This window comes from Athene noctua, chromosome 1, assembly GCF_965140245.1.
Source record: "Athene noctua chromosome 1, bAthNoc1.hap1.1, whole genome shotgun sequence".
NCBI classification, from domain to species: Eukaryota; Metazoa; Chordata; class Aves; order Strigiformes; family Strigidae; genus Athene; species Athene noctua.
Window position 1 is genome coordinate 198,710,915 of NC_134037.1, and position 12,938 is coordinate 198,723,852.

At 43.6% G+C, this 12,938-nt stretch overlaps 1 protein-coding gene across 1 annotated transcript; it reads right to left on the reverse strand.

Moving 5' to 3' along the window:
• Positions 1-318: 318 nt before the first annotated feature.
• Positions 319-12,681, reverse strand: F10 (coagulation factor X). The gene is made up of 8 exons (XM_074930635.1): positions 12,297-12,681; positions 9,818-9,978; positions 8,371-8,395; positions 5,567-5,680; positions 4,498-4,638; positions 3,429-3,679; positions 2,518-2,635; positions 319-1,739 (listed from the first exon to the last, which is right to left on the reverse strand). Exons 1-8 carry the CDS (start codon positions 12,364-12,366, stop codon positions 1,192-1,194), a joined length of 1,428 nt encoding a protein of 475 aa, XP_074786736.1. The 5' UTR covers positions 12,367-12,681; the 3' UTR covers positions 319-1,191.
• Positions 12,682-12,938: the final 257 nt, after the last annotated feature.

The following is a 12,938-nucleotide window of genomic DNA, read 5'->3' on the forward strand; positions in this document are numbered from 1 at the left end:
ATTTCTGTAACTAGGACTGAAGCTGAGAAGTTTTAAAGAAGAATATACAGAGGAATGCTACTCCACATACAAAAAAACACTAGAATGTGCTTGGAAACCTTACAGCACAGATCGTATCGTAGTACCTGAGTAGACTACGTTTGGGAAATCATGTGTTGAGTTAGCCTCTTTCTAAGAAAATTAGTATCTTAGCATCTAACTTGCCATTTATGAACCTCTAGGCCAGTGAAAGTCTTTTAATTAACCCCCTCTCCCTTCTCTACCTCTTCATGAGCCTTGACATAAGGTAGGTAAAATTTGTCACACATATTTGTTTAGGGACATTCACTCTCAAGTGAGACTCTGTCTTCATATAATACTTGTAAACTGACTGGAAGGAATTAAAAAAAAAAAAAAAAAGAACAAAAAAGAAAGAATGTTTTATTTTAAATGCTGGTGTACATCAATATTGCACCTTACAGAAACACCTAGAACAAGTACACATGCAAGGAGCTTTCTGATCCTCAGCCGTACACAATCCAGAACATGATACAGAAAACAGTGAACATGCACTCTTTTTTTGATGAGCAGAACAGAAGTGTTAAAATTAAAGTGAAGTACAATCCACATAAAGCTAAACCCCATTTTAATTAGCTGCTGTGACCTAAGCAGGCAATTTTGTGGAACATGTGGTTAACACATGTCGAATACTCAACTTGTGTCTCAACTTTTAGCAAGCAAGCTTCCCTGCTTCCTTAATTTTCTAAATACATCTACAGGTAGATGCTAAACGGCTCTAGTAGTTACAAATTCCCTACTGAGCCAGCTGGCTGCAATATGAGGATTAACTGAAGTCCCATTCTTCCCACTTCCATCACGATTGGTGGAGGCTGATGTCTAGGAGCCTCTGGTGGAAGCACAAACAGACAGGAACCAAAATGGCAATATAAAAATAACCAAACAAGCAAACATAAGACCCCACCGAGCAGCCATTTTGTTGGGGGAAAGCCCCTCATTGTACAAATTCAAAACAATACCAACAGTCCACATATATGTGCTTAAAGCCAGGAATAAACCAAAAAGAAGCAGCACCATAACTTTAAGGAATCAGCTCTCCAAACAAGTTTAGCAGATGTGGCTGAAAATAAAATAATAGCTTCCATCACAGAAACTGCACCTTGTTAGCTAACTGAAGGATCAAGAGTGACACCACTACAAATTTTTTCTCATGACCATTCTTACCCAGCGTAAGAACCTGGACAGTTTGGTATAGACACCATATTTGCCTTTCTTTGCACATCCTTCTCCCCAGCTAACAATTCCAGTAACAAAATAAGTATCCTTATATCTGGTTACATGGGGACCTCCACTGTCTCCTTGACAAGCATCTTTTTGCTCTGTTTCATAACCAGCACAGAACATGTTTTCTGTTATTGCAAAGTTAGTGGATTGCTTGCAAGTGTTCCTATCAACATAGGGGACTTCAAGCACTTTCAGTTTTTTGGATAGTCGTCCACCTTCAAATTCACGCCCAAAGCCACTAACCATCCCAGATTTCTGGTTCATCAGAACTTCATTAGCAAAGTCTGCTTCAGGGAGGCATGCTGCAATAACGTACTCCGAAAATGTTATCGGTTCCTTCAGCTTTATTAAGGCTATGTCATTATCATAAGTCTCGGCAATGTATTTGGAGTGAACAAGTATTTTGTCCACAGTATGCATCGTTTCAGACTGTTCTTTCTTTTCTCTGTCCACTTCACCTGTACAAGATTATTAAAAAGATCATTAATATGGAGATAGTATAAGAAATTAAGAACAAGCTCAATAAAGGAGGAGAGTAGTATACCCATTCCTAACACTTTGCCTAAGCCTTTATACCATACAAGCCGTAAATTGCAGTATTTATTAGCAACACCTGGATCAGTTTCGGTTTCGAGCTTCTGTCTATGGAGATTTTTGTTTACATAAAGGCATAAACTTATTCAGCTAAACTAATGCACCTTTGGGTGGAAACTCTCACAGGAGCTTGAGCCTGGCTTCTGTCAGGGAAGAGAAACTGGTCTGGGTCAAGACTAAAACAGTACAAATATAAAGTTGTGTTGATCTAGTATCATATCTTAGAAGTGAAGCAGTTATAATTTGAGTTCGTTTCTTCTTCCTCTAGTCAATGTGCAATAGCTTTCCTGAGTGTTCCTGCAGAAACAAATCCATACACTTCAGATGTGTCAGGAATGATAAGCTTTCTGAAAAAGCACTGCTCTGATGAACACAATGCTAGCCAACACTTCTAGAACATTTGTTCTTAATTACTTCCAACTAGCTGCAAAGAAGGGGAAGCACCATTATCACCTTCCACATCAGATGCCCCTGTTGTTACAAAGCAGGTTTCCCACAATTACAAGAAATCATAAGAAGCAAAACAACAGCAAAAAAGTAACAAACCATAACAAAGTTACATGAATACATCTCACAGAAGATTTAAAGCAGAGAGCATTAGCTTGCAACACATGCTGAAACATCACAGCAGTAACCACTTACCAACAACAACTTTGATTTCTTTAGATTGGTTCATGCAATGAGCTGCAGTAAGTACAAAAATTTCATTCAAAATAGTTCCACCGCAAAACTCTTCCCCTTCCTCGTTTAACAAAACAGCCTGCAAAAGAGAGCAGGTCAGTGCAGAATTAATGAGAGCAGTTTAACTTCAATGAGCTATAAATAGGTAATTGATTTCTCTGCACACTATATATATGCTTATTACTACAACATGTACTACTCTGCAGGTGTCTCCTAGTATTGGACACACACATGCATATGCTACAGACTGGCATGTACTGCTACAGAGTCAACTGCATTTACCTGATGTACACGTTTGGCTTCCATGTCACCTCACTCACAGTGCTCAGTAATGTCTTTTAGGAACAAGACACTGATTGAGCAGGGAGAGTGCTGCCCCCAAATCACTTCAATTCCTTGGATTTACCACCCCAAAGAATTCCTGTCCAAGTTCTGTTCACCCCGCCCTTAGTGTTCTGAATACAGAAACTCATTTTGGCTGGTCCAAACTCAATAGAAAAACTTAGATATGAAGATGTATTTGTGAAGCACACGCATGCTTTACCTGATAAGGTCTCAGATATACTAGCAGAACTGGAACATAACCTGCAAAAGTGACACTGGTAGGCCAGCATGACGCAAAAGCCCTCTCTAGTGACAAGTTAAGCAACACCATCTAAAATTGCACAAAGCCTTTCATTTTGACATTTTAAGGCCGCAGTTTGCAGAACAGCACATCTAAGTGCCTTGGTTCACACGATTCAGCTGCCTCCAGCTACAAACAGCATACCACATGGGTAACATCCAGAAGGCAGACAGGTTAAATGAACAATTGCACACTTCCCCTCAGAAACGTGTTCTGCTTACATGCAGAGCACAAATACCAGATTTACCTGCCATGGACATTCACCAAGACGACACTCATCACCACCTACTATCCTGGTATTGACATACGGAGTCTTGCCACTTGTTCCATTGCCAGGACGGATGGTTGGGCTTTCTGTGGTAATAATGACGTCCTCCTCCAAAGTTGTTTCATTTGTGGGAGGGCCATCTTGATCACTAGTTACATTGCCATTATCAATGGGTAAAAAAACTGACCTTTTTTTTCTTTTCACATAAACTTTTCCACAAGGATACTTTACTGTAAAGACAAGAACATTAGAATTGGAGATGGACAGAAACACCAACACAAGAAGAAACTCCTTGGCAACACCGTCTCACAATTTTTGAAAACACTAGCAAAAATTTGGCAGATGCAACAAAGGAAGACCAGATGGTTTGGAAAATAAAAAACATTTTGTAGTCCTAAAACTTGTCCAGAGGTTCAGTCTCTGGACTGTTTCAAAGTATTTAAAACATCAATTCTTCACATTGCTATATTCATGTACTTGCTCTTACTAAAACCATCTTAATTAGGAAACTGAGTGAAGTGTTTTATTTTAGGAATAATATGGCTCATAACAGCAATTTATTATTAGTTATAAACTATATAAAAACTGACATCATGAGTATATTGTTGACTTATCCCTCTCCCCAGGTTTGTTGAAATACAACAAAAATCTACAAATGTAAATAGCATTAATTGCAATTATTTAATGTGATCGGTTACTATTTGATTAGATTAACTGAAAACTGAAGTAGAAAAGTTTTTGCAAGCTGCTATTTTATATGGAATATAAGTGTTTAAGTAAATGAGATATAACTGCAATCACTCTTCTCCTGTTAACAGCAGAGTTTACTCAGGTAATTCTGTGAGAGGCATCTTGCAAAGGATTCCAGATCAGCTAGATTTTGACAAGTCCATTACATCACCTCCCTCATGGAAGGCTTTGAAAATACAAATCAGCTGACCTCAGTGTTAAATCTATGTCATGTAGAATCTGATGGTTCAAAAGACATTCTTTAACTGTGAAACAAGTCTCACCACCATTGCTACCAGTTTATTACATGGCTTCATACCTGATGAAACACAGCGTTTGCCATCCTCTGCTAGAACATACCCTTGTGCACAGGAACACAAAACATCCTTCTGTACACTTTTCTTGATGCTGCAGAACTGCTCACAGTCACCATTGTTTATTTTGCAGTACTTTGGTATGACTATAAAGATATTTGGAGAAAAACTGTAAATAAACAGTGACTTCACAGAAGATCTCGAAGTTCACCAAATTAAACTGTACTATTTAAACAAGATCTGTATCTCCATCTGTAAAACACCTGAAGCACTTCTTAGTAATAACATGAGTGGCTAACATTAGCTTATGTCTTACAAAGCAGTCACATCTACCGCATGAAACATACTTGGCAAGCCCAAGTGGTCCCAGTGGCTGTGTCATGGTGAGCTTAAAAAAGCAGAGACAAAATGACAGTGGAACTGAATAAACCACTAATAGAGTAATCCAGATACTGGTACACCCTCACGCAATTCCTCCCTCCTGCCTTAAAAAACTCAACTCCCCATGACTCTCCTCAGTCCTGTGTCTGAAGTTCAGTTCCACACCCTGCACTCCTAATTCTGGCCTACCAATACATGACCCAGTGACATCATTAGGGTAGTAGCTGTATGCCACAGAAGTGAGACTCGGGAAGGTTTTATATGCAAAAAATGATTCCTTGCAATGTTGAAAAAGTCTCTGAATTGTCTACTGAAATCTGCTTTCTTTGGTTTTTACGGCTAAGAGCATAGCAGAGAGGCTGTACTTCTGAGCTTGGAATAAAGGCTCTTTTCTATCAGTCATAAAAGTCCTATACTGCTTAGTTTTTATCATCATGTTTTGGGGATTCAAGCACATGTAAAGAGGGGTCTCTTTGGGGCAAGTGTAATTTCAGAGCATTCACTAATTCTATGCAGCTGTAGAGCCAGCAAGGCTTCATGTTTCTGGCACAGTCCTCCAGCTCACTGTTGACTGCCATCTTATTCTATGTATTTTTCCAAGAAGCAAATAATGCTGGTTAAGAAAGAGTTAACCCTCTATGTTTCAGCTCCCTGGGAAATTCACTGTCACAGTTCTCTAAAGCAGAAACCTACCAAATTCACAGTTCTTGCCTTGGTAACCATCCAAGCATGAGCAAGTGTAGGAACCAATTCCATCTTTACAATGTCCACCATAGTGACAAGGATTTGAACTGCACTGGTTCCCATCTACAGAAACAAACACACAAAAATAAATTGTAAGAGTGTAAGCATTTTCAGTGAACTCTGAAAGACTGTTAGTGTTAATAAGCAATCTTTCATCCTTCCTTTCAAAATGTCTGTCCTGCAAGTTGCCACATTCCAGATGGAACAAAGAGTATAAATGCAATCATTGCAAACCAGCAATGATTCACACACATATCCTCAGTTCTGCAATCTGTTTTTGGTGGCTACTATATGACAGTGCATACACAAGCCTTTATATGTAGGAAGATAAACTAATAAATACATCATGGTCAGAGTATATATAATTTACAGTGAAGGCTATAAAAATAGACAGGACATTTCTACATTGCAACCACTGTGTAAAGGTATTAACCTCCTGCATTTCATTACAATTTCTGCAAAATAATGACAACTCAACTTTTATTTCTTTAGAGGTCATCTCATCCCTTGTTCATGTCTTTTGCCTGCAGTGCTGTTCATTTAAAGCAAAAGACACCAGCATATTAATCAGAAGGTAAAACAAACAAACAAAAGCCTTACAAAGCCCTGCTAAATTCATGTGTGCAGGCCACATTCCTGGTTTGTGCTGCTTAGAGTACCAAAATATTCCCATTGCATCTCTTGAAGTATAAGCCTGAGCTTCAAAAAATTAGCTCTTACCTCACACTCTCCACATCTACGCTGGGATCTCACACATTCGAAAGGTAGTTGTGCAGCCTTCCTTCCTTTCTGTAACCTGGACACAACTGGCTGACCTGATCCCAGGGCCATGGGCACACGTATCTCATAAACTCAGTTACATGTAGGACGGTGAGGCTGCACTGTGTTTGGAGACATATTCCACATAGCAGGCCTTTCTCCCATCCCCTCAAAGGCATCTCACTCCTGTACTGATGCTCACTGTCATGGTCTCTCTCATTTAGTGACCTGCTGTAACAAATAACGTGTTTCCATCACAGGGTTCCTGCTGGGCTCTTCTGCACTGTTTAATAAGAAAAGCTGGATATCCAGAGAAGTGACACTTGCTTAATAATTTGTTGCTTTAGATAACACACTCTTCAAATGCCTGTGTTTTACCACCTGTTCTGCCCCGGTTTGGAGCAGCTGGAAGAACAGCAATGCTCACAGAGAAGACAAGATGCAAGAAGCTGCTCATCCTAATGATCCAGCTTGCCACCTGCATGGTGGCTCTGGCCTGTGACCTCATCTGCTGCAGTTTTATCTGCCACAGGGAACATCTGCTGGTCTTTGTGTACTGCCCCCACACCTCAACATCCCTTCTGTACGTGCACGTGGCCAAAACCAACAGCACTCCAAACGCTGCGTCTGTGTGGTCCACCACAGAGGTGTTGAAGACAGATGTCCATCCTCAACAGAGGGAAGGCGAGACCACCACTTACCAAAAGAAAGGCAGACTCGAGGCCTGCAGCACAGCTCCTGGTTTCTGTCTCCTCTGCAGTGCCAGAGAGCTCCATTCTGTAATGGTCTTAGCTAAGCAGCATCCTACTGTTAGAAACCATACTTGTTTATTTTTTTCCTACACTGTAGTTGCTACTGTGGTAATGAGTTTTATATCAGTATTGCACAAAAGCAGTGACAATCCTCTACTAAAAAAGGAAGTGAGAATGAATTGTTCTAGTAACTTGGCTTGTGGTTTTCAGTACTTCTGAACACCAATAAAGCATTCGTGGACTGTGGTTTAAAATGTATGAAATTGGTATTTCCGCTAAGAGCACTGGCACTGATGTTCTGCTGCTTGTATGCTCGTGAGAAAATGGTTTGAAATTTTCCACTGTTCACTGCAACACTGACGCAGGCTTTGCTTGAAATTTCAGCCTATATGTTGCAGAATTCATCCCCTGCTTAGAGGATTGTGAAAGTCTGCATCTTCTTCCTGGCAACTGACTTCAATTTTCTGCAGATTCCAAAAGACAAAGCTGAGCTGTCTTTGGCCAACATTTTTGAGGTACACCTCCTAACATGCAAGCCGGACACACACTTTCAGAAGAACCCATTACCAGACATTAATACATTAAAAATCTGTCCCTGCATAGTGATTACAATCATTAGAACCCTAATAAATACAACTCAAACCTTTAGGAAAAAACAGAAAAGACTGGTAGGTAGTATCTGCTAATCTACTGGCATGTCTTCATTGAAGGCCAAACAGTCCTGTAGAAAACACATCCCACAAAATGCTCTGTAATACAGGAATCAATAACATTCTGGATGGAGGGTGACATGAAACTGGCAAGCGACTCTGCAATACAGTTTAGTAACTTTGCTTTAGCTGCATCATTTAAATGCCACCCTCATCTATGACTCTTTGCATCTTGAATTCCCCCATCCGGGGCTGCCCCTCTGAAGGGCAAAAGACCTGCAAGTCACACGTCCAGTTTCTGCTTCTCACTGGCCTTTGCATGCAGAGGGCCACTATTCTTTTTTTTGAGAGGACAAAGATCATCCCAGCAATTGGAAGCAGCTGAACCTTGCCTTCAAATGAAGTGACTGGGCTCAAGCAACAGCAAGGCAGTAAATCAGATTCCTTCTTCAGAGGAAACACAAAGTGAGGGTGTTCCATGGTGAGAAGAGAGGAAGAAAGGTAGCAGGAAGTGGTTCCTTCAGAGGTGCATCCTTTTCAACCTAGCAGTAAGGAAACTTAATTCTCTAAACAAATGCAGAGTGTTTCTTACCTACATAGATGTTCCAGAATTCCTCCTACAGGTCGGTGTGGGAAAAGGGGGATAAACGGAGACAGAAAGAGTTAGATGAGAATTACTGAATTCTTCAGAAAAAATATTAGGGCTTTCATACAGACAATATTTGCAGCTAACAATTGTTAAATATTTAAGTTACAGGCACATACAGTGCCTTGCAGCCTGCTATTACCATTTAATAAATTAGAACCATATGATCCATCTATAGTGCCCAGCTCTACAGAAACAAGTCTCATGCATTTTCAAAAACTCCTTAGAGATTTCCCAGTGTGACTCACTCAGCATAAGGCACTTGATTTCTTGCATAACTGTATCTTTCCATCAGTTTTGACTGAATTGACTTACATTCCTGTAATGCCAAATTCTCAGTCTCCATCCCCCCTGTCCCATCAGTCAGGACTTTAGAAATCCTGAGGTTTAAAAATATTTTGTCTGGTTTGTGTTCTTCTCTCCCTTTGCACTGAGGACTCCAGGTATGCTGTCTGTCCAAGTCAGTCCTTCCCAGTGACATCTGGTCACCAGACAGAACAGGCTATGCTGGTTCTGCTGGAGATCAGCCAACTCTTATGCTCTGAATTACCCTGGTGATGCACCCATGACTCCTCATGCGGTCATCTCAGGGCCACTCCAATGGCCATCAAGTAACACTAAAGTGAAATGAATCTGGCCTTAACTCCAGCTTTAGGGCTGTTCTTAACAGCCACATAGCTACAGATGATGTTCCCAATTCCCTTCCACCACCAAGTCACTTGAAGTTTTCAAGTATCACCTTTTCTACTGACTCCAGCCCCCATAGCTGTCCCATCTCTTTAACTCTCCCTTGAGCTTGGGAACAAAATGCATTTCTGTCTGAAGTTAAGCAGTCTTCAGGGTAGGGCAGGTGACACAAGTCACACATACAAACTTCATTCCATGTGGGCAATTAAGGCAACATTAAGAACTGTCTACAGTATAGATTCTGTCAACTCAGATACTGAAAAAGAGAGCCACAAAATGATAAGCAGTGCAATGTTGCTTGAGGTAAGTTTGGCAACACTCTCCCATGAAGTTCCATGTCAGCATTCGCCTTCTCAACTGTCTCTCCACTTAAGAACTCTTGACTATAGTCATGATGCTCAGCTATGCCACCCAGATAGGGTGAACATATTTCCAACACAGGTAGTATCAAAGCATTTAAAGGTCAAATACCTCATAATGGCAATTAAACAGATCAAAACAGGTAAATGAATGGAAGTTTTAACGTGGGCTGGCCTTGCAAGAACTCAGTTAAGACTGTTACTATGTTTATGCCTTAGCAATTCCAACCACAGTCAAAACCACTATTTATTTTGTGTTAAGTGACTAAGAGTAACTTGTGAGACCTTAATACTATTTTTTAAACATGAAATATATAGACCTGTGTTTCATATTAGTTCATCCTTACAGTTTTCTCCTGGTCTTCAAAGGCTTCTCTTGCTTCTTCTTTCGAGCAGCGCTCCTCATTGCATTCTCTTTCAATATTCCCTTTCTTCATTTCCTCCCAAAAAGAGTTAGCACGTTTTGTTCTTTCCAAGAACTTGTCAGCATTTTCTTTCTTGATGAATACTAGACAATTAGGGAAATGATAGGTGGCAGGTAACATGTGGTGGTGGTGAAGAGTTATTAGAAGCAAGTGAAGTAGAAACAAAACCAAAACAGACCCTTTCACCACTCTACCTGTACACAACATTACTTGTGAGGTTAGTCCTCACATGGACTGGTACATCTCAGAATATCTCAGAGAAGCCTGCCTCCAAGAATCAGCAAATCCAGGACAAACTGTAGGCCCCCAAAATTCTCTCCTACTGTTTTTAGTCTTGAAAATAATGCAGGTTGCTGCTGAGGGTTTATATTTCTGTTGCTCCTGCTCAAGACTCTAGTCGTGAACAGACTGACTCTCTCTGAAGGCCAGGGAGACTCCATTGCTTGATTTGGTTTTAAAGCTGACCACAGGCCAATACCACCACTTGCCCAGGGGCTTGTTGTGCAGAAACTAAATTCCACACGAACTCAAGACACAGTAATGTATCTACTGACAGATGGGAAAAGCGCATGCCTGAGTTCTGCTGCCCTTCACCACCCCAAATCCCACTGCACTGCCCTGGGGTCTTCCTTCTCTCTTAACAATACCTCCCAATTGCCTGTAGAAATGTTTCTGCCTTACAGATACGTGTGCAGGTAGAGCTAAGGCAACTACATTCTAAGACTCAACAAAAAGCAGAAATAAAAGAATGTCAGCTTTAGCAGGAAAGTACAGCCTGAGGTCAGTTTGTTGGGCTGCTTTAATTTTTAAGACCTATCACGGAAGTGTAAGACCTGCTGCCTTCAAGTTTAAGATGCAGGTAGCTGTTGATTTAAACTGAATGATCAGAGGCATTAAACTCAGCTCAACCACTTGGCTGTGTCAACAATAATGTTACTCTCCAGTGACTTGTACACACACTACCAGACAGGAAGAACAGAAAGAACACTGGAGTGAATTGCCAATTACCCTGTAAAAAGCATACATTCTAGGAAAGTTTGCATAGTTTGGAATCTGGCATTTAATCATGTTCTAAACACCTGGAATTTAAAGAGAAAAAATGCTTTCCAACCCCAGACTGGACTGTGGAAGACAGTGCTACAGATGCGACTTCAAGGCCAATGGCTTACACTCAGTGGGCAGCTTGCATGTACCTTCTGGAGCATTCCCCATGCAGCTCAATTCAGCAGTAAACAAACTTGCTGATAGTAATCATATAGCCTAATATCCTCTAAGCAAACACAAAGAGGACTTACTCTGCTTTCACCAAAACTGGTGGATCAGCCACAGGGAGCCAAATTCTGCTAGTGCTATTTATATTAAGCAATCCCACAGAGCCCATGCATAATTTGAAGCCCTGCTTATTCTGAAAAGGCTCCCTGCAAGGAAGGCTTACAGAAAGTGCTTGTAACCTGTAGGTCAGCAACTGTCAGTTCATTCACCCGCTATCTTATTTGCCCTCCAATCCCGCTCTGCGGTGACAGGAAAGTAACAGGACACAGCTGGTGGGGTTATCGCCTCTGTATTCCTTTGCCTCCACATCACCCGCATAAGCGGATGTTTTCATAAGCTTGAACTAGACGATTAGTTTTCTGAGGCTGGCCATTCTCTTTCCCAAGCTTTCTGTCATGCTTCCTTCTTTGGAGACACCAAGGAGCTGGATGCATTGGACAACTATGGTATGTTCCATAAACATGGGAAGACCTCATTTTACAGCCTTAAGTGGGCTGACTCACTGAAGGAAGAGTTAACAACTTTTGAAAAGCCACTTGCTGATGCTGCTCTGGACTTTGGTGTTGACCCTGGCGGAACAAACAGAGGGCGTCCAGGACGTGGACCCCCCGTGCCCCAGCACCCCTCGGCCAAGCGCACCCCAACCAAGCCTTGGCCAGGCTTCCCCTCGCCGGCAGGAGCTCCTCAGGCTGCGAGGGCAGCTGTCCTCCCGCGGCAAAGGGCGCGGGGGGCAGCATCCCCATTTGACAGGGGGAAGAAGGGAAGGCGCAGCAGCCTGGGAAAGGCCTCGGGGGACCGCAGCGGGACGCAGCACCCCGGGGGCTCGAGCACCCCGGGGCGCCTCTTGGCAGCTCCCTGCCCCCGAGACGGGACTCCCCGTCTTTCGGCGGGGGGCGGCACAGGCGCAGGCAAGCCCTCAGCCCTTTTGGAAACCGAGCCCCCCCGGGGAAGACGAGCCCCCCGGGGTGCCTGCTCCCGACGGCGGCAGCTGCCCGCGCAGGCAGGGGCCGGCAGGGCCCCTCCCTCGGCGGGGAGGCTCTCCCCCTCCCCGCCGCCCCCTCCCCGCGCAGCCCCCGCCAGAGGCTGTGAGGAGGGGGACGCTCCCCAGAGGAAAAAGGCGCCGCCTTACCGCCTCCTTCAGCCCGGAGCTCGCCCGCCAGCGCCGCGCAGAGCAGGAGGAGCAGCCGGCGGCCGGCCATGGTGGTGGCGCGGGGACCCCGCTGCTGCCGGTCCTGCGGGGCCGCGCCGCCGCCCGGCGGGACGGGACGGACGGGACGGGAGCCGAAGCCTTCACCCCCCCGGGCGGGGAGAGACTGAAGCGGGGTTGCTTCACCCTGCCCAGAAATAGCGGAAGCGCCGGGGAAGGGGGAAAAGCCGCCGCGGGATTTCTCAGCCGGGGGGCGGCCTGATGATGAGGCTTGTCTTCTGTCCTTTTTTATTTATTTATTTTTATTTTTATTATTTCTTTTAAAAACACAAGGAAGCCGGCTTTTTAAATTGTACCTTTGGTTGGCGGGGGAAGGGACGTGAATCGTCGCTTTAATAAGCAAGCGCTGGCCGAGGCCGGCGTCGCTGGCAGGTGTGGGGCCGGGCGCCAGGCCGAGCAGGGCCCAAAGCAGGGCTCCCCCCCCAAAAGCACCCACCACCCCTGGCAGCTCCCACCCACGTTTCCTCCACCCCAGCACCGTAACCTGCTGCCTTCGTGCTTTTGACACCCAGGCCCGGTGACCTCAGCCTGGTGCTCGCCAGGAGCTGGCCTCCATCTCCCCTT

Bases quoted from the DNA above. Each gene is read 5' to 3' on its own strand.
- F10 (XM_074930635.1), bottom strand. From the start codon at position 12,366: ATGGCCGGCCGCCGGCTGCTCCTCCTGCTCTGCGCGGCGCTGGCGGGC. The intron at 9,979-12,296 runs GTAAGGCGGCGC...CTAATTGTCTAG, and splicing joins GCTCCGGGCTGAAGGAGGCG to TATTCATCAAGAAAGAAAAT. The intron at 8,396-9,817 runs GTAAGGATGAAC...ACCGACCTGTAG, and splicing joins TTGAAGACCAGGAGAAAACT to GAGGAATTCTGGAACATCTA.